This window comes from Electrona antarctica (assembly GCF_951216825.1).
Source record: "Electrona antarctica genome assembly, chromosome: 19".
In the NCBI taxonomy this organism is placed as follows: Eukaryota; Metazoa; Chordata; class Actinopteri; order Myctophiformes; family Myctophidae; genus Electrona; species Electrona antarctica.
The window spans coordinates 707,260-729,616 of record NC_136800.1 but is presented as its reverse complement, the minus strand read 5'-3'; the positions used below and the strand labels follow the sequence as shown (position 1 = coordinate 729,616).

Below are 22,357 nucleotides of genomic sequence, written 5' to 3'. Positions count from 1 at the left end.
GTTATTTTTGAAATATCGCGAAATGTGGCGCAAATCTTTGAATATTTCAGAGCGAACGTTTTTTAACTCATATCTTTGCTTCTGGGGGTTCCCTGTGGAACAACATATTATCAGATGGGGGGGTCGGCGGCCAATTAAAATTTCTGGCTTTTTTCAGAAAACTATCATGATTTAGAAGACATTGTACAATCGGTCTCAGCTCAAAAATGGGTTAAATAATGCACCAAAATGACTGGAAATAACGTTAAACCATTAATCTTCAAACCGAACATTCCTCTTTTCGGGGGGGGGGGGGGGGGGGTTACATAACGTCTCCATCTGTCATCCCGGTTATGTCCTTGAAGGCCTGTACAGTTGCTTGTTTTCCATAGGGGGGCTGCATCACATGTAATTGTGCGTGAGCTCGGCAGGAGGTTCCAAAAGCAAATCTGTCGGGTGGAAATGTGGACCAAAGGTCCCGGTCAAACAAATAAACGGTCAAATGTTTGCACGGGAAGCCATGGAGTCCCTCTTATATACAGTATATCCACTCCGCTTTTTGTTCTTCTCGGCGGGGTATGGAGGCCGAGGTACAGTACTGTGTACACAACGTCATGCAGGCGATCAATATAGCGCAATGCCTAATCTTGATGGATTGTACTAGATAGGGAGATGCTGCACACTCCTCACCTCAGGAGGGTTGGGTGAAGTATGGCAAGTGGCTAAAGAGACCCCCACAGAATCAATGATCAGGGGCCGCAAGGCTGAATAAATACAGGACATGTTCTATGACCACTAGGGGTCAGTATTGTGTTTTACCAAGTTCCACTATTAGGTGGGCCTATACTTCACTTAATAGCTCTTCAACTAACATTGAACGGAAAATGATCAAAGTTGCCTTGAGGCACACGTTTTCGCCTGCATGTTTTTAGTTTTTTCTTCAAGTTTCCAGTGTGTGTCTGACTGCCTGCATGGCATGCATGTCCTGGTTTCTCACTGCCGAATGAAGGAGTCAGGACTTGTGTTTCTCCTCCAGGCAACAGAAAAGGATTTGATGGGTAACGAATAGCTAATTTGTGCATTTTATTTGATGCATTTGGTGCATTATAGAGCCTTAAATTCAGATATAGATTAAGGTGCATCCTATATACGTTGAAATCAGTGTTGTTTTCGCCGACTAAAACTAAGACGAAAAATGTTCGTCGACTACCTTTTTTCACTGACGAAAACGAAATGGAAACTAAATGAAAACTAAGCTACGATGACTAAAACTAAGACTAAATATATATCGACAATTTCGTCAAGAAATAAAAACTAGATTAAAATGTTAGGAAGGGACTAGTGGACAAGAGTATGTCCAGTATGTCATTTTACAATTAGTTGCATGCTGAAAATAGCAGATCTACAAGCTCACAACGTGTCACGCTGTGACGCGCTGTGGGCTTGTAGATCGGCTATTTTCAGCAAGTGAAAAAAACATTACAACGGCATCAAGGACCGCCAAAATACATTTTGTTCGACTACATCAACTGTAGATTTAGCCGACTAAAATCTTACTAAATACTAAAACTAGACTAACACTAAAAACATTCCGGGTGACTAAAATGTGACTAAAACTAAATGAAAACTATTCAAGAGACTAATGACTGAAACTAAAATCATAATTTGCTGCCAATAACAACACTGGTTGAAATGGCCTGGTTGGTGAAACCTTAGAATGCACATACTGTACCGTATCACATATACCGTCAAATGCACGTCAACCGTATACATTATGGAGAGTGGTGTCGTATTATCAACACATTGATCTGTCTATGTGTTGTGATCTTCGAGGGGCTCTAGCCCTTCCGATGCCCTGAAATGACGTAATATAAGCCGCCGAGTCTATGGACTTTTAATGTTTGTTCAGAGCACTTCAAACAAACATGACCACCAGGCGCCCGGCGGCACTTCACATGAGTGTGATTTTTTTGACGTGTCCTGATGGCTGCTTGCCGCAAAATGACTGAATGACAGGACAAATCAAGCATCTGTCTGTCTGTCTGTCTGTCTATTTATCTAACAGAAGGGGCCCCCAGGGGCCTAGCGGATCGGGCGGGGTGACAGAACATTCCCATTCCAGCCTAAAGATAAAGAGTGATTCCCATACGACAGATATAGGTCAGGGGACCCCCAGGGGTCCTTTATTGAGGACCCATCTGAATGATTGATATGATATATGATATGATTTAGTACTTTATTGTCAGTTCACACTGACATTTGTCTTGCGACCGACCCAGCAGCCAGCCAAGTATGCAGAACACATATACACACATTAGACAAAGAACAAGACAATTTACATACATTGATCATTAGGAACCAAATGGACACTCGTTACACAGGTTTGTAACGAGTGTATATTATTCAGAATGGACCCTTACAGGACGGTCCTTTGGTCCAATTTGTAAACTCTTAAAGTAAAAGTGAGGATTTGACAGTGTAAAATCATATCAAGGGGGGGGGGGGGGGGGGGATCCATCCATGGCATATTGCATATTATCTTGCACTCAGTGCCGGATTTACAGTATAGTAGGGGCCCCCGGCTAGTCAAAAATGTCAAGGCCCCCCCCCCCCCCCCCCCCGGTGCGCAATTCGGCTACGCCAAAAAGCCAAACAAATAGGGGTATTTTTGGTTTCATTTTGGGGTACTCCAGCCCCCCAAAAGACAGACAGACAGACAGACAGACAGGCTTTCCATATAGCTACCCACACACACACACACAACACAGCAACCTGTATAGTGCAGACAGACAGCAGAGCAGAAGCTCTCAATGTTTTAACCATAATACAACTCAATATACAAATAACTAAACACAAATCTCACTTTTGAATTGGATCGCAATACTTTTCATCATTTCATCCCAGTCGGGGGGTCACCCCCCCCGGGCTGCAGCCCACCCTATAGCCCATCCCAGTCGGGGGGTCACCCCCCCCGGGCTGCAGCCCACCCTATAGCCCGTCGGGGGGCCACCCCCCCCCCCCCCCCCGGGCTGCAGCCCACCTTATAGCCTAACTATGCACTGCAGGCATCTGGGCTCCAAACATGCATCCCTTGCCTTGTCTGCCACTTGTGAGCACACGTGTCTGTGCGTGCGTGCGTGCGTGCGTGCGTGCGTGCGTGCGTGCGCGCATGCATGCGTGTGAGTGAGTGTGAACTCAGGGGTGTCTAAGTACGGAAGGTATGCTGATTGCTGCTGAGGTGTGTGGGGGAAAAGACATGGTGTCGTGCGGATTTGCGTGTATACTTCTAAATGAATGTAATGCCTCAGTCAGTCTTGTGATATGCAATGTGACACGTCCATTTAAAATCACTGACTAAACGAAAAGAGACCTCCGTCCTCCACACACTGGTCAGTACCATTTAGACCTGAGGATGATTCTACAAATGTCTTCTAAATCCTGACAGTTTTCTGAAAAACCCTATTGTTTCTGTGTCAGTGGTTCTCAAACTTTTTCATGTCAAGGACCCCCCGAAATATATGTAATTGGCCGCCGACCCCCATCTGAAAATATGTTGTTCCAGGGACCCTCCCATGCAGAAGCAAAGATTTGAGTTAAAAACGTTCGCTCTGAAATAATATATATTCAAAGTTTTGCGCCACATTTTCACGATTTTTCAAAAATAGCAGACCTAGAAGCTCGTAGCGCGGCACTCGGTGCCGCGCTATGAGCTTGTAGATCTGCTATTTTTCAATAGCTAAAGTATAACATAATGCTTAAAACACCAACAGGGGTTCCCGCCCAGAATTATAACAACAAATAACAAAACATTTAGCCCAGAAAACCACGGTTTCAGTCCTCCAGAGCATCAGACTGTATCTATATGGCCACTACTACCACATGCTTTAACAGCCTATAATAGATTTTCTTTTTCAATAAACAGGATAATCTGGATAACGTGACTTAGGCTAACTTAAAACACCCAGAACAAATGTATCTCTATTTTTAAGGGGTGCTATAGCCCCTGGGTTTAATGTTTGTTTTTAGTTAAACAAACATTAAAAACATCCATTGACAATGGACAGAGTTTAATGTTTGTTTAAGTCGCTAACACAAACATTAAATGCCTTTAAGAATAAAGAGTTTAATGTTTGTTTTGTCTGTGTTTGTAAATCACCATTACATCACCTAATCATAGCGACATGAGTTAGACTTTAATATATTAGCAAAGTCTAACTCATGTTGATTAGGTGATGTAATGGTGATGTAAAAACAAACGGCGCCAACACAAACAATTAAACGCCATTAACAATAAAGAGACAATATGACGTAATGAGGCACATTATGACGTACATTTTCCCTCAATGGAGTTTACAAAACAAACATTGAACTAAAGACAAACCTGTGTATAGGAGGGGCTAGCGCCCCTCAAAAATAAATAAAGTCTTAAATAAAGTCCAAACTTCCTTCGTGCAAAAGACCAAACCAGTTAAAAGAGTATATATTCATATAGGGGATTGTAGGGGTTAATTCTTTGACACGCTCAGGCACGTGGTTCCCCCCCCCCCTCTTGTTCCATCCCCGTGTATGTGTGTACGTATGCGTGTATGTATGTGTGTATGTGTGCATGTATGCGTGTATGTATGTGTGTATGTGTGCACGTATGCGCACCGCGTGCTTTACTGGTCCATACAGATGTTCTGCGTTTGTAATCTGGGTAAAAGGTCAGCATGCCGGCTGGATGAGGAAGCAGCCATTTTGGAGGGGAGGTGTGTCCGGTCGGCACTAGTCATCAGTTACAGTACGTCTGGCTAGCTGCTGTGTGTGTGTGTGTGTGTGTGTGTGTGTGTGGTTGACTGGAAGAGGCTCGTTGCTGTCAGGAGGAAAACCAAATAACTCCATTTTTGAGGGGTTTTTTTCTTCTTTTTTTTTTTTTTTTAACGGACAAAACCTCTTAACAAAACCTCCACTCAAACGGTCTGATAAAGCAGCTAACTCCACCACCTCTCCCCCTCTCATGCGAGTAATCACAATAAAAATATATAAAGTCACAACACCAACTTTGACGAGGCAGTATTGCTTTGTTTTCAAAATATAGACTAAAGGTTTTCTTCATATCCTGACAAAAAAAAAATATTTTCCGTTTTCTGAAAAATGAACATTTTGGAGTTAGGAGGTTTCTCTCCCCGACAGCAGCGATACGGAAGACAGACATATCCTCCTTCCTACATTACGCCATTAGAAGCCCTATATTCAGCTAAACCTGTTGTTTAGTCTGTCCCCAAGAGGATTCTCCTAAATATTGACATTATACAAAAGACAAATAAAACAAAATCTTCTTCGTCGCACAGGTGTGGGTACACTGTTTGGTGAAAATGTAGTCTTGGAAGCAGCATGTGACTCAGAGTGTTTTCATTTGAGGAACAACCCATGATTACATGGTGTTTTTTTTGTTTTACCTCGAGTCGGCACACAACGCTATAATTAGTAATTACAATGTGGATAGAAACATCCGGGAGAGACACACTGGTTATGCAAGTTTGCTTGCTTCTCAGGAAATTCTTCTGAAAACCAAATGTTTTTGTGTGCGTGTGTGTGTGCGTGTGTACTTTACTTGAGTGTTTGTATTTTTGGACACTTACAACTTTCAAACCACTACATTTCAAAGACAAATATTGTATTCCACTACATTTCCAGGAAGGGGAAAATAACATTATTTATGAATCAACTATTTAAAGTCTTATTTCAATTATAGTGCAAATAACCGCATATTTTTGGAAGGTTTTTTGTATTAAATCTCTCAATCTTTTGGGACAATATCTACATTTCGGTACAGTCAGAAAAATGCATTGATGCCCGGGGGTTGCTGGCCTAGCGGTCCCGGGCACCTATAGGCTACAATGTAGCCTGACCAGTGGCGTGCACAGACATTTAGAGGGGCAGGTGCTCAAGTTAAAAAAGGGCACCTTGTGCAGTGCGTGGAACCGGCCGGTTGCCTTAATCTATTTTGGGCGGGAACCCCTTTTGGTGTTAGCATTATGTTATGCTTTAGCTATTGAAAAATAGCAGATCTACAAGCTCATAGCGCGCCACCGAGTGGCGCGCTATGAGCTTGTAGGTCTGCTATTTTTTTTAAATAAAAAAAAATAAAACGTTTTTTTTTTTTTTTTTTTTTTTCAAAAGGGCACATTGCCAAAAGGGCAGGGGGTGCTCTAGCACCCCCTAGTGTCTATCTGTGCACGCCACTGCCTATAGGCTACAATGTAGCCTGACAACGTGTTGCAGGTTCGAGTGCCGATCCCGACGTGCTTTGCTGCGTGTCACTCTCTGCCTACTGTCATCCTATCGATATAAAGGCTTTCTTAAAAAAAAAGAAAAAGCAAGTACTCAAGTACTTTCAATTATACTTGACTACTAATACTTGTTATTTAAGTCTTTAGTATTTATAGGCTACTTTGCCTCTCTAGAACTATAGGCCACATACGAAGATAATGTTCAGCAATGTTTTGTTGCTGTCGGGAGGAAACCTCATAACTCCATTTTTGAGGGGTTTTTTTTATATTTTGGCATAAATAAGCGCTTTTGAACACCCTTTACGTCTGTGTACTGTTTCGAAAATATTGAACCAATGGAAAGTAGTAAAAAGTGTGTAAAAGTAGTAAAGTAGTAGTAAAGTAGTAAAAAATGTCTGCTAAAGCAGCTAACTCCACCACCTCTCTCCTTCTCATGGAAGTAATTGACAATATATAAAGTTACAACACCAACTTTGATGAGGCTGTATTGCTTTTTGGAGTTATGAGGTTTCCTCCCGACAGCAGAGATATATTCTAAGCTACATAAACGGTGTAGGGACCATATATCACCTTTAAATCCAGCCCTCATCCCAACATCCAAAGGAACCACTTCATAAAGATAGCAGGGCTCGAACTTAATTCCAACAAGATATAACAGACAAATCACGTTCTTTCACAATTAATCCATTTAGACAGTTTTCAGGGAAAAAAACCTATTTCATGTCAAGGACCCCAAAAATTGGGGTGCACCCCCATCTGAAAATATGTAGTTCCAGGGACCTCCCAGAAGCAAAGATTTCTCTGTGAAATGTATGTGTGTATTCAAAGATGTGTGCCACATTTTCACGATTTTTCAAAAATAGCAGATCTACAAGCTCGTAGCGCGGCACCGTGAGCTCGTATATCTGCTATTTTTCAACAGCTAAAGTAGAACATAAAACTTAAAACACCAAGAGGAGTTCCCACTCCGAGAATGGTTTTAATAGAGACTAAGCGAAGCAGTTTCTTGCTTGGCATAATCTAGACATCATGTCATGAAACAGACATCAGTAGCAGCAGGTCTGGATAAGAGCAGTGATATAGGGCTGACGTACATCTTCTTTAGACAATGCAACAAATCGGGGCCCGCCCGGATCTTCCCATCCGCCTGACTGCAGCGGTCTCACACCCCTCCCAAGTTCTGTAATGTCCCAGTTGTAATGTCCCAGTTGTATGCAGTTAAGGCAACATAGTACATTCTTTCCGTGTAAAATCATGTACTGTTCAGTCAGGTCAGTGGTTTTATTGAGGACAGTGGTAGGGGCGGGCCGCCGGGAAAATTCCCTTATTTTCAAGATCTGAATGTTGACAGCCATAGGACAGCCATTCAGAATTTCTTAAACCTTCAGAAAATGTCATCATTTCCATTCAATGACAATCCCCAATGTACAGTACCTACATATAAGTATCTATTCCATACGAAACATTAACTCCTCGAATAAACAACCACATCGAAATAACGAAACAATAGCAAAATTGTTTGCGTTGACCTCGGTGCTCTTAATCAGAGTAAAACCCCTCTCCTTGGATTGGTTCTAGAAAAGCCTATTTTTAGTCCGAAACACAGCGTTCTTTGATGGTCATTCATAGAATCCCTCCTGACTCCTGAGGGCCCGTGAGAGACTTTACTTGAAATAATGCAATGTTTGTCACATTCCAGACGCACGCCAGTGCGTGGGGGATCTGTGGTTCACGCTTCTTCCCCTCCCAGCCAGCCAGCCCAGCCAGCCAGCACTCTCTAGGCAAGCTTACCTTTCACCTACTTAGCCTCTGCTGCAGACAGGAGAGGGTTAAGCAGCTGTTCTTTTCTCTTTTGTGGTCTGGGGTGGATCGTGTATCGCCGCCCTGCCTGCGCGTATAACTCCTCCAGTGGAGGGTGTGAGGAATTGCCATATAATGTGGGCATTCTCTCTTGCTGGTGCCGTGAACTTTCCCCTAATTCTCACAGTCCTCCTCCACAGCCTCTCTCAGCACCTTAGATGCATGATGAGGAGCTAAATACTATCCCTCGCAGGCCCGAATCGGACCGGGAGGCCGCAACAATCGCGTTCCCGTTTCCCTGACGTGTGATGACTTCGTACAATCTTGTCACTCCTCGACCGTATCTCCCAGAAAGATGATTACGGCGTCTTTCTGCGATAGCTTTCTGCGAATGCTTTCCAATGTCCTGTATAAGTGTCCGTGTCTACTGTATTGAGGGCAGTGTAAGGGCAGGGGTGAAACAACGAATACCAGACGAGTCGCCCCTTGGCCAACTCGCCCCGGGCGTACAGCCGGCGGAACTGCGCGGCCTGGTATATCTGAAGTAACCTACGTGAATTATGCTTAAACGGTTAGGGCGGCTGTGGCTCAGGAGGTAGAGCAGGTCGTCCAATGATCCCTGGGTCGGCGGTTCGAATCCTGGCTCCTCCTGTCCACATGTCCTTGGGCAAGACACTGAACCCTACATTGCCTTTAATGAGTCAGTCGGTGCAAGCTCACCACCATTGGTGTGTGAATGTGGGAAGTGAGGACGCTGGCGTCGACTGTTCGCCGCTTCACCTCCCAATGTATGAATGAATGAACCATTGTAAAGCGCTTTGAGCACTTGAAAAAGCGCTATAAAAATGCAATTCATTATTATTAAACCTAACCTTATTCCTAACCTTAACCTCAGTAAAACTGTGCCTAAACCTAACTATGCCTAAACCTAACACTATACCTAAACTTAAACTAAACTTATTTCTAACCTTATTCTCAGTAAAATAAAGAATACAAGAACCGCGGCACCGAGCGGTCGGCGGAAAAACAATCGAGGGGCGAGATGGTTTAGGGGCGACCGTATACCTGATACCCTGAAAAACTACTCGAGTAAAAGTATCAATACTGCAATGTAGAAATACTCCCGTTACAAGTTAAAGTCTGGAATTCAAAATGTACTGGAGTAAAAAGTACAAACATGTACTTGAAGTACCAAAAGTAGAAAGTGGTCTCTATGTAGAATGTCTCATTTCAAGTTTTCAAATGAATACACAAACATTTTGAAAATAGCAGATCTACAAGCTCACAATGCGTCATTAGCTAGCAGTACAACCAGCTACATTAGCTCACATGCCTTTAGCTAGCAGTACAACCAGCTACATTAGCTCACAGCCTTTAGCTAGCAGTACAACCAGCTACATTAGCTCACAGCCTTTAGCTAGCAGTACAACCAGCTACATTAGCTCACATGCCTTTAGCTAGCAGTACAACCAGCTACATTAGCTCACAGCCTTTAGCTAGCAGTACAACCAGCTACATTAGCTCACAGCCTTTAGCTAGCAGTACAAACAGCTACATTAGCTCACAGCCTTTAGCTAGCAGTACAACCAGCTACATTTGCTCAGCGATGCTGTACAAACTTACAAGTGATTTACGATCGTCGGGTGCGCGGCGGCCCCACCATGGACAGCTCTCGAACCTTTAGAGATACTGCGCTTTGAAAATCCTGTTATAATGGAGGCTCAACGGAGATGGATTTAAAAATCCCATCGCTGGTGGGGACGGAGGCTCTTCATAAGATAAACAGACGGACGGCGCGTTCATATATGGAGTATACGGTTGTCTCCGAACATACGCGTAGATAGCACCAGTAGGTTACATTAGCCTAGCTACGTTTATAAACGTAGATGGCACAGAAAAAGTTAACATGATGCCGTACGATCACATCGCCGGCTCTGGGCCATGGAATAAACCTTGTTTTGACCAAAAATGCCGCCTGGGACAAGGAATAGGAGATATAGGCGATTGAAAGAAACAGATAGAATGGGTGATTATGGCCACGATGATCTCAATGGCACGATCCTGTGTTGTTGACAGCACCAGCTAGCAACCCGACGCTACCGTGAGTAGCATTATGACTTGATCAATCGAAATCGCTATAAAAGCACAATCGCCATAGAGCTACGCCAATGGCGATAAGCGTAACATTGATTCATTGCCTTTAATTTACATAGATTGATGGCAATGGCGCGAAGTGGGTTAAGAGCGACTTAGACGAGGGCAAAACATACTCTCTCCCCATGCCTTCGGCCTGGTGGAGACAAGCCCCTGTAGGGATTTTTGTGTTATCCTTTTTAACAATCACTAGTGTAAACCATACCAATCTGTCAACCAATGACAGGTATTTTGGTCAAGTAATCTGTGCAGCGCAAATAAAACAAGTTCTATACAAAGGAATGACCAGATCCCTGACATCTGTCTAAACAACTTTACTATCTAGATCTTTATCATTAATGTGGACAAGCAAACATTATGTCTATCTCTAAATACATACAGTATGTGCACAAGTAACCAACATATATCTGCATTGTAGAACTAGTATCTATCAAAAAAAAAAAAAGGATGGTCAATTTATATGATATACTGCAAAGCTAAGCTCTTTGAATACATCTTACTGCGATGTGTAAAGGGGGATGTTCCTTTGAGGAATACTTCACTATGTGTTATCCAATGGTAATAACAATAATTAGGACTACATTTATGACAAACCTTTTTATCTCAAATCAAATACTTAGAGTGCAAATCCTTGCCGCTGAGGATAAACTGTGGATCTCTTCTACGCTGTGTGAGGGAAGCTGCCCTCATTGTTACGTCATGTCTCTCTCTCTCCCTCTCTCCTCCTATGCCTTCTCTGACAATAAATAGTTAATGGGGGGGGGGGGGGGGGGGGGGGGGGGGGGGGGGGGGGGTAGAGAAACCTGAGAGCGACTCCACCCCCCACCACCCTCCCCTCCTGGTCTCCTCTGCTAGCCAATGGAAGCAGTTGCCGGGTGGATCCGAGGGCTGTGAAACTATAAAATAGTCCTGTGTACACTGGGGCAGGAGCTTGAGCTCTCACAGACTAAACAGGGAGGGTGTGTTGCACATGCTTTGCATCTTCATTCTGCAAAAAGAAAAAAAAAAAACAATATAAAAAGTGCATCCTTCTTCTCAAAGCAATCACTTCAACCACTCCAGTGACTCCTCCACCACCACCACCAACCAAACAACAGAGCAAACCAACCATGAAGACAACTCTACCCACGCTGACACTCTGCCTGGTGGCTCTCGTGGCCACCGGCTTCCCCTTCGAGAGGAAAGGGGGCGCGGGGGGGACCGGCGGCGGCGGCAATAAGGAGAAACGGGTGCAGTACGCCGGGTGGGACGACGTGAACGTGATCGCCCACGGCCTGCTGCAGCTGGGCCAGGGGCTGAAGGAGCACGTGGACAAGACCAAGGTCCAGATGCGGGACATCTCGGCCAAGCTCAGGGCCCTCAACGGCACCGCGGCGGAGCTGGACAAGGCGGGCCAGAGGGTGCGGGCCGACGGGGAGGCTCTGAGGGCGCGCGTGCGGGGGCTCGAGGACAGAGAGGGGCAGGTGCTGAACGTCACGGCCGCGCTCAGGGAGAAGGCCGAGCAGGAGGAGCAGCAGCAGCAGCGCGGGAGGAAGATGGTGATGGAGAGGATGACACGGCTGGAGGAAAGGGTGGACGCCACGCTGCAGGGAAAGGGACCGCTGCTGCCCGACACCAACGGCAACGCCGTCGGGAACTACAGCGACGCCGGTGTCATCCAGGTGAGACTTCATGGTGGACGGGGTTGGTTTCTATCTGGAATTATTGCAGGGGGCAATGGTTTATGGGGAAGCAGGGGGACATGGATTAGACCTGACGTCGAAATTTAAAAAAAATCATGAATCATGTTTCTGTGTCAGTTGGTTCTCAACATTTTTCATGTCAAGGACCTCCAGAATTATCTGTATTTGGCTGCGGACCCCCATCTGAAAATATGTAGTTCACCCAGGGACCCACCCAGAAGCAAACATTTGAGTTAAAAGAATATATATTCCAAATTTGTGCCACATTTTCACGATTTCTCAAAAATAGCAGACCTACAAGCTCGTAGCGCGGCACTCGCACTATGAGCTTGTAGATCTGCTATTTTTCAATAGCTGAAGCTTAACATAATGCTTAAAACACTAAAAGGGGTTCCCGCCCAGACAGTTTAGGGGCAAGTGTGATGATAGCGAGGTGTACATAGAAAGCAAGCACAATGAGGATGAAGAGGGTTATCTATTTGTCTTCCTTCATTCTCTCCCATTGTGTGGGATTCTTCCATCGGTTTACATTAAGTTGAAACCCAACAGACAAACGACTGTGCTTTTTCTGCAGGCAGATCATTATGTGGGTGCCACGCAATATTACAGTATAGCCCACTTACAATGTAAAAGTTAAGCAAATATGAATTCAAGATTACAACTTTTTAATATCTGAACTGTATGAGTTAATGAATGAATGAAGGAATACTGGGCAGTGGGCCAGCCTGTGCGCCAAGTGGGGGTGGGTCTAGGACGGTGCATGCGATGACCAGTCGGAAAAATATAAGAGGCACTTTTGTTTGATAGACAAGGACAGTTGGCTTGCCTGGTGGGGTTATTTCTATTGACTCAAAGTGAACTGAATGGCGATGCAATCCGGGGCGTGGGGTGTATGCTTAACCTCAATCAATGGACACTATAGAGTAGTGGAACGAAGCAACCTGGCAACAGTGTCTCAGACAAAGGGACATGTACACTGTCACTGCTGCACCAGTTGCATAGCCCTTAATTTTTAAGTTAGATCATTTCAATATTATTATGGTGGTGTGATCTAAGATCACCCAAGCTGGATGCGTTGCTTTGCTTGCTTCCACCACGTGCAAGCCCGTATAAAAGTTGAATCGCAGAACATTTTTAAGAGTGCCATGGAAAATCCCACGCTCAGTGGGTTATGTAACCTAAGCACAGGTCCGTTGGGGAAGTAGGCTATCATGCATTTAGCCTGTATAACCGCTTGCTAAAAAACATCTGGATCATAAATGCATAGAAGAAAACACAGCGATTTAAAATGAAAGTATAGGCTTAGTTGGCTTTACTTTTAACTAAGTGTATTAAAAGGCACTGCTCTGGTTGTTGCGCTAATTTATTGTGGATGATTTGATTTGTCTTGATAGATTCGCCCTGACATTGTGCTGCTGCTACTACATGACCGACCGTTGCTTTTATAAAGTTATAGCATTCCATCTCTACTCCCTAGACATGAAGTATAGCTCTCTAAAGAGAAGAGAACAGCTCAGTGAGATATTAATCATATTATATACCTGCTTGTGTGCTTTCAGATGATGCTAGAGACCCAGAACAGACGGATCGATGACCTCGTGGAGAGAATCCAACTGCAGCAGGACAAGCTGGACAAACAGAATGTGCGCATCAGAACCCTTCAGAATCAGGTAATGAATGTTTGTTAATTGTATTATTATTTGAGCTGATAAGGAACAAATGTAAGTAGGCTATGATTTAAACAGCTACATAAGTTTGCTGTACGGATTCAAACCGTGCTGGAGCATTTGGGAACGAAATTGTGGCCTAATTTATTACATTTGACTATGCGAGGCTAACACGTGTTTGTTGTTATGCCTTCAATTGCCTTTAATTGCACTATTAATATTACTATTTTGACGTTCTCAGATTCAGCTCACAAAGGAGAGGGCAGCCTTCAAAGCCAGCAGGACAGATACCACCAAGCAAAATGGAAGTGTGGAGCAACGCGACTCACCCATCGGTAAGTTACAAGAAGGCCCACAGATAGTTTCACAATCCTTCTTTACAATCCACGTTAAATCGGCTAATTAAATGCACTTGAACTAATCCTAACCTTAAATGCGATCAATGACCATCTGTTTAAGAGAACGAACTCAAAGAAGCTTAACATCAGTAGCAATTAGGAAAGGCTGGCCCAATTAAATGTGAGGGGGGGGGGGGGGGGGGGGGGGGGGGGAAGAAGCCCATGCCAATAATTGTCATTGTTAATTAATTAATATAAAAAGAAAAACATATATATGCTTGTACAGAGCAGGAGTATTCTTGCTTTAACCCCCTTTCTCATTTAACAAGGCATACCAGACAGAGGCCCATATAAATCAGAAACAGACAGAAGAATGGAATTATTCATGGTGAATTAGACAATCCACAGCAGGCAAAATTATACAGTTGACTCTGAAAAGGCAGTTAATGACTCGAGTCTTGACCTCCAGTCCTACCCAAGCATCTGCTGCTGCAATCACAATTGCTCACAGAATTACAGTGCTATGACTGGGTCCAATAGGCCTAGTCATAATGCCTGCTTTCATTGGGCCTGTGTCAAAGCTGGATGCCGGCCAACTGGGGAAAAGTTCAGACACAGAGAAGTCCCTCTGCTTTTTATATGAACCATTGATTAACCAAGTGACTGCAAGTTCCTGTTTAGTCTTTAAAGAGTGGATAAAACACATGTGTACTAATGCGCCTGCGCAACTCCACATCATTTGATATCATGCTTAAGTTTTTAAGTGCCAACAAAATTGGCAAGCTGTTCGTGTCGCTGTTCTCCTAATCTCGTTTATCACAAAATGGGTATCTTGTGACGGAGGATAAAACAATATTGTATCAACATAATGAGCCTAACTTCGTTCATTTTTTTAAAGCTCATTTAAATCGTGAGAGTTTTTAGGCCCCGGGTCGGTGTCTCTCTGTTGTCACGTTCTGATCACAAATTCTAGGCTAATATAATAACACGGAGCCAAGTAGGTGAGAGGTGAACTGTATAGCCCGGAGGCTTAGTTCAGTACAGATCACAATAAGACCTCTGATGGCAGCATTCTGACATCAGCAGGATTTGAGGAATGCCCAGCAAAAGAAACACACAGCAGCCAGCATCATCCATCCCCTGGGCCAGGCTCCAACTGGGGGAAAGGTTGCTGAGTCTCGGACACAGTGTTAAGTCAGGGTCATACACAGCACTAGTAGAGAGAGAGAGAGCCCGGCTGGTACAAAGGGATTTACTCACCCCGTCATTCTGTGTGGGTGGGTGGGGATGGGTGGGGATGGGTGGGGATGGGTGGGGGGGGGGGGGGAGGAGGGCTTTTTTTTGCTCGAAACCTCGCATGCGATGTCCCTCAGATTGTGGGGGCCAAAAGAGAAAAAAAGGCGGGGAGGAGGAAAAAGGAGGAAGAAGAAGAAAGGGAGGTCTAATTTTTTTTTGTCGGGGTTGAACTTTGTACACACATCTCCTCTGTTGTTGTGAAGACACTTATTACCTCCCTACCCTTGTGTTCGGGCCTGCTCACGAGCATCTCTCAGAAAATGCCAACGACCTTTCCCCCAGATCTGTCACTGAGTCAGACAGCTCCTCTCCTCCTCCTCCTCCTCCACCTCTCATCCTCTCCTCTCCTCCCCCATCCCCTCCATGGAGAGACCCCCATAGTCCCATCATCTCTCTCCTTCTTTCTTTGTCGTCGTAATGTAATATGAAATGTGCCCACGGTTGAAGAGAAACCCCCCCCCCCCCATGCGGCTGTCCCTGCCTTAATATAAAATCATAATAACGACAATAAAACGTTATTGAAGGGGGTGCTGGTTGCGCCTTATGAGCCATAACAGCTCAAATGAGTCCCCTCGGGCGCCTTTGCATGTGTTTTTTTGTGCACCACTGTCCCACACATAGCAACACAGCCACTCCAAGAGCATCCCCCGTGCATGCACAGGCCATGCGCTGCTACGTCACTGACTGGATGCTGTGCATGTGAGGAATTGGGGGGGTGGGAGTAGAGTAGAGGGAGGAGGGGGGTTTTTAGAGGAATGTATGGCTAGATCCGTGTAATCAATAGCCTAGGAAAGCAAGCAGCTGAAGGAGGGGGGGGGGTGTCTGCTTGGGAACTGGGAGAAAGGTCATGTTTACTACTGGAGGCAAAGGAGTTCTCACTGGCTGCCAGTCTCTCTCCTTTGTTCAGTCTAGTGACTCACGGTCATGTTTTTTTGTATCTCTTGCGGTTTCCAAACTCGGCGATAAGTTCGCGTGGGTCCCTCCTTCCGTAGACTTCTCTTTTATTTGCAAACACACGCATCTTTCCCAGGGGAGCAAGCAGAGCAACAATAACAAAGCCTTATTGCGAATACGCATCCCAAACCGTGGTGTGACCTACTTCTGAAAGCAGTGTACTATTATACGGCGATTCATATTTCATATTTCCTGTTTAAATAACTGCTCTACTTCTCCGCCCTTGAGTGTGAATGTTGTCCTTTCAGGACAAGTAGTACTGTAGTTTGCACTTGTTAGAAAAGACCCAAGTGGATAATGTTGCCCTTTAAAAACAAACTCCATGCTGGGCAAATCCCTCACAATATGGTGGCAACAAAGTTCCATGCGGTAAAGATAATGACAAACAGTTCTTGTTGCTCTTTTAAAGACAAACCCAAATACCATAAAATGTGTCATTTATAAATAGGGTGTGTACACCGGTCTAGGGCAAAGGTTGATCGCTCTTTTGTGTTTGTGGCCTTGAATGGTACTGACTTGAGTATATCAAGCCATGTAAAGTTATTGTTTTATTTATGTTAATAGTGTTGTGGGTTTCTTTTCCCTCTTGTGTTTCTAGAAATGGCATCAAACTGTCACGAGCTGTTTCTGCGCGGCGAGACATCCAGCGGCGTCTACACCATCCAGCCATCGGGTGGCCAGTCTTTTGAAGTCTTCTGTGAAATGGCAGCTGGTAAGTTGATCACAGACTTCACTGGGTCTTCTTTCCTGCACAGCAGAAGTAGGAATTAACCGGAACAATCTGTAAACCGACTTCAAACGGAAGGGATATAGCTCAAAGTCTCAAAACTGTTGTTTACAGTAAAAGGGGGTTCCCTTACTGTGTGAGCTCACGCACTCCCGTTTAGCCAGGGACGCGAGATTAGGACACGACTAATCCTTCCAACGTTGTCTGTCTCTCTACAGAAGGTGGATGGACAGTGATTCAGAGGCGCCAGGACGGCTCTGTTGACTTTGACCAGCTATGGCAAGCCTACCAGAAAGGCTTTGGCAGCTTGAATGGTAAGTACATCCGCTGTTTTTTCCCTGTCTGTCTCTGTCTCACTATAGCCGGGCCAGTGGAGAGAGGGGATTAGTTTATAGTCTACACTACATCATTACTTCTTGCCGCCCACCACTAAATGACAGACTATATGGGCGGTTTAAAGCGTCTTAGCTTCTGCCCGGAAATGAAGATTATCTCCACATTTTAAGATGCTTTTTGTGATTCCCTGCCCCAAAGTAGCCGATTACTACTTGTTGACCCAATTCGGGCCATCAGTTTGATTAACACACCTCGATAGCAAGGGAAATATATTGATCAAGTTGGATACTAATGGAAGCAAGTAAAGGTTTTAGCACAAGTTTAAAAGTAGAACAACAAGCTATTGTAGCAAAGTTAGTCATTCCCCCCTGCACTGGGTGCGGTGTTTTTAATGCTTGTTCTTTGTCTCCCCTCTCTAGGAGAGTTCTGGTTGGGCCTGGAGAAGATTCACTCGCTGTCTAAAGACGCCGACTACGTACTCAAGATACAGTTTTCCGACTGGAAGGAGGACTCGGACTCCCTCCGCCTCCGTTTCCGGCTGGGTGGAGAGGAGACCAAGTACACCCTCCACGTCCAGGACACCGTGGGGAACCTGGAGAGCTCTCTGGCCACTGACACCTCCACAGGCCTTCCCTTCTCCACCCGTGACCAAGACAACGACCAGAAACCTGACACCAACTGTGCCAAACATCTCTCCGGTAAGGGTTTTGTTCATGTCACTTATTTTGTCGCATTTTTGGAAGTTCTTAAGAGAATTCTGGGGAAAAAAATACATCCCTGCAAGCATCCAACCCATTTTAGGCCTGTAACCCCTTTTGGTGTTTTAAGCATTATGTTATACTTTAGCTATTGAAAAATAGCAGATCTACAAGCTTGTAGCGCGGCACCAAGTGCAAGAAAACTGTCAGGATTTAGAAGGCATTTGTAGAATCTTTTCTCAGGTCTTAAACTAACTCTTTTCCCTCTCTCTTTCTCTCGTCTCTCCTCTCTCTCTCAGGAGGCTGGTGGTTCAGTAACTGCGGCCATTCCAACCTGAACGGCAGATACTTCCAGAGCCCGCCGCCCAAGCAGAGGCACCAGAGGAAGCAGGGCGTGTTCTGGAAGACCTGGAGGGGGCGCTACTACCCTCTGAAGACCACCGCCATGATGGTTGCCCCCGCTGAGATAGGCAACAAGTCATAAAGGAAAAGAAAATAGGACAATAGGACCTTTTTCTCTTTTTTTTAATGGTTGACGACGGTGTGGTGTGGGGGGCTCGGTTTCAACTCCCCCGTTTCAACGTCTGGGCGTCGTCTCCCTGTGGCATAAGACTTTACAACAGAGCTAAAGAAAAAGCCCACAAAACACAACCCCAGAAGAACTCATACTTGAATGGGCTCCATGTTTCCATCGCTCTTGTTTTCTGAAAGCTAACGCCTCGACTCCACAGAAACAGAGAATGTTAAGAGACACGTTTTAACGATGGAGACGTGCCGAAGCACGGCTGATGTTGATGAAAAGAGGAGTGGAAGATATAGACTGTGGTACCAACAACAACCAGCACAGCAGTAGTAGGTTTTGTTTGAGGCCTATTCCATTAGCAAAAAAAAGCTAGGGCCCCTAGGACTCAAATAGTAAAGCTTTAGCGGAGTATGGTTGGGGCGAGTACTGGCCTGTGTTGCAGTGTCGCAAGCCAAGCCAGCGTTTTCAACAAGCTGAAACTTGTCTCCAAGAAATGTGTGTGTTTTTTTTTAAAATACATGTGTGAGCTGTTGTTGAGATATAGCAACAAAATGGAACTGTTCAAAAAAAAAAATGGCTTCAAAAAGCTGCATTGAATTGTACAGGATTGAAAGGCAGCTGGTGCCCCAATGGTGCGGACCAAACTTTGACTTGAACTTAATCAAAGTCATTATTACACAAAAAAAATGTATTGACCCCCCCCCCCCCCCCCCCCCCCTCAAAGGCATTACTTTTTTTATATAAAATGTGTCACTGTGTTAAGAATGATTGACAACCGACTGGGTCTTTGTTTGACTTACCGTTTCCCTTGCAATGCACGAGGCACTGATGAAAACCATTCCAGCCTTTTGTACAGTACTGTATAATGTAATGTACCCTTATACATTAGTGTTTCCCCCTGTGGAGATTTTCTGAATCATTTTGAATCATTTTAAGTCATATTGACTGACCCTTAAAAGATTTTAGAAATGTTTTTTTTTGTACATAGTGTATGTAATGTATGAATGACTGTTGTTCTTTTCATAACTTCTACTGTAACTGATCTCTGTTGTGATGTTTTGTTGTGACACGAGAAGTTTGTGATTGTTACCCTTTATTTAAGTGCTGAAAGAAATCTGTATATTATATGTATTGTGCTGCCTGTTTGTAATTTATATTGTCTGTATTGTCCGTTTCATATTTTCCAGATGTAACTATTGTTTTTCTTAAAAAAAAAGAGAATAACAGATTCTTGGCCAGAATGAGCCAATAAAATTGATTTAAACTAAAAGAAAAACCTTTGTCTCTGTTGAATTTGAGGGGAAACTGTTCAAAAGCATGCTTGTAGATTGGCTGTTTTCACTACGAAATAATGTGGTTAATTAATAATGCATTTTGGTTATAGTTTGGGTCCTCGGGAGACAACAAATGTATCTTTTTGAGCAAAAATGTTTGGAAACCCTCCTGGACTAGACCAGTGTTGTTTTTGGCAGCACATTTCTATTTTAGTTTTAGTCATTTAGTCTCTTGAATAGTTTTCATTTAGTTTTAGTCACATTTTAGTCACCTGGAATATGTTTAAGTGTTAGTCTAGTTTTAGTCGAAAATAGCCGATCTACAAGCTCACAACGCATCGCAGCGCGACACGTTGTGAGCTTGTATGTAGATCTGCTATTTTCAGCATGCAACCAAGTGTAACATGACTTATACTGGATCTCTTGTCCACTAGTCCCTTCCTAACATTTTCGTTTTTATTTGCTGACGAAATTGGCAATACATTCAGTCTTATAGTTTTAGTCATCGTAGCTTAGTTTTCAGTCAGTGAAAAAAGGTAGTCGACGAACATTTTTCATCTTGGTTTTAGTGGACAAAAACAACACTGGACTAGACGGAGCTTAACGTCACATGCAGATGTGGCAGACTACGGGTTAAGTAGTTCTTGGCATGTGTAGCATCTCGACAGGCAGGTGACGGAGAGGAATGTTCTGACAGTGCTTAAGCTTGCTGGATCGCGTGGCACGCCATCGCTGTGAACATCCTGATCCCAACCCAACTGGATAATAGAAAACATGTCAAATTCTTTAACAAACATACACACATGTAGATTTATGACTTTGTGATAGACTGCAGGGCGTGCAAGCAGAGCAATGGAAGTATTGACTTGGCTTAGTGCTTACTTTCCCTGGAAAACAACTATGTTGGCCAGCATTAAGTCTACAAAAAAGAAACAAGATGAATTAAAACATACGGTACAGTAGATTAAAACGTTACTGTACCATTGGATGAAAATGTCAGACCTTTATTAGATCAAACAAATCTAAATAGTATTTGATTGACAGACAATTCACTGGATGCAACACCTGCCCATCTCTATAATAACAACAAACGTTTTTATAATGCATTACAGTCACTGTTATATAGATTACTATAAGTGATCATTGGGTCAAGTGAAATACAAATTCATAACAAGACCAAACATGCCTACACATGGAGGAATGTACTTGAATAACCCAATAGTGACTTTTTACATTAAAACAGTGATTATAGAGCGTCGCAGTCCCGCCCCCTACCCGGGACCAGGAAATGATTCTCCGTTCATTTTCCTCATAGACATTTCAGAAAGTATTTATTTAAAGACGGTTACACCGCGGACAAAGCCAACTCGAGTCGTGACAAATCATGACAACACAAACAATATTTTGGACCAAACAAATAATTACAAAGAAGAAAAACAACAAAAAAAGTGTTGTAACCTGCCGTTTCTTTCTTCTTTCTAATTATTTGTTTGGTCCAAAATATTGTTTGTGTTGTCATGAGTTGTCACGACTCCAGTTGGCTTTGTCCGCGGCGTAAGCGTCTTTAAATAAATACTTTCTGAAATGTCTATGAGGAAAATGAACGGAGAATCATTTCCTGGTCCCGGGTAGGGGGCGGGACTGTGACGCTCTATAATGTATTACCAATTACAATGTGTGATAATTACAATACACTACGATCCTTGCAAGGTAAATGTTTGTGCGTGTCCAGCAATAATGATTCTCGACAGACTGCTGGGCAAGCGCTGGCTCTTTGAATTCATCCTGTACTGGCCATATATGGAGCGCGTCTTGAGTGTACAGGGTTTGATGAGCTCAGATCAACACATGGAATGTCAGAACAGGAAGGACGGGTGGGGAAGGATCAACATATATGGAATGTCAGAACAGGTCAGCTCCATATATGGAGATCTAAGGGTTTGAGGTCAGATGTAGAGTTGCTGGCCGGCTCCATATATATGCAGATCTAGGTGATGATCCATCCAGTCTTCTCCATGTATGGTTATCCAGAGTTAGAGGTCGTCAGTGTCGTGATCTTCATATATGGATATGGCCATATATGGTAAATGGTGCATTTATATAGCGCCTTTATCCAAGGCGCTTTACATAGATGTGCATTACATTCACCCATTCATACACCGATTGCGGCGGAAGCCATGCAAGGTACCAACCAGCACATCGGGAGCAATTTGGGGTTCAGTGTCTTGCCCAAGGACACTTCGACATGTAGACAGACAGACAGACAGACAGACAGACAGACAGACAGACAGACAGACAGACAGACAGACAGACAGAGGAGGAGCCGGGATTCGAACCGCCGACCCATGGATCATTGGACGACCTGCTCTACCTCCTGAGCCACAGTCGCCCCTGGCGTGATGTCACTAGGCGTGACCATATACGGAGGTGTGATGTCACAAGGCGTGACATCACAAGCGAATTCAGTAATTTTGCGAGACATTCTGCATTTAGCAGAGGATAGAATGTTAATTTTGACCTTCATTCTTGTTACAATTAAAGTATGTACACATCTTTCAGATTTCCGTACAAACCAAAGAAACAAGCACGGGTTTCTTACCCTTATGAGACTTGAGAAACAGCTGAGTGATCACTGGAAATCAACGTCGGTAGCTTCT

At 44.1% G+C, this 22,357-nt stretch overlaps 1 protein-coding gene across 1 annotated transcript; it reads left to right on the top strand.

Annotated features, from left to right (window-relative positions):
• The first annotated feature begins 11,152 nt into the window (after positions 1 to 11,152).
• Positions 11,153 to 19,671, top strand: angptl4 (angiopoietin-like 4). Its single transcript, XM_079529638.1, has 7 exons — positions 11,153 to 11,866; positions 13,447 to 13,557; positions 13,796 to 13,889; positions 16,741 to 16,854; positions 17,088 to 17,183; positions 17,625 to 17,903; positions 18,203 to 19,671. The coding sequence occupies exons 1-7, from the start codon at positions 11,315 to 11,317 to the stop codon at positions 18,385 to 18,387; spliced, it is 1,431 nt and encodes a 476-aa protein (XP_079385764.1). The 5' UTR covers positions 11,153 to 11,314; the 3' UTR covers positions 18,388 to 19,671.
• The last annotated feature ends 2,686 nt before the right edge of the window (positions 19,672 to 22,357 follow it).

Bases quoted from the DNA above. Each gene is read 5' to 3' on its own strand.
- angptl4 (XM_079529638.1), top strand. From the start codon at position 11,315: ATGAAGACAACTCTACCCACGCTGACACTCTGCCTGGTGGCTCTCGTG. The intron at 17,184-17,624 runs GTAAGTACATCC...TCCCCTCTCTAG, and splicing joins AGGCTTTGGCAGCTTGAATG to GAGAGTTCTGGTTGGGCCTG. The intron at 17,904-18,202 runs GTAAGGGTTTTG...TCTCTCTCTCAG, and splicing joins CTGTGCCAAACATCTCTCCG to GAGGCTGGTGGTTCAGTAAC.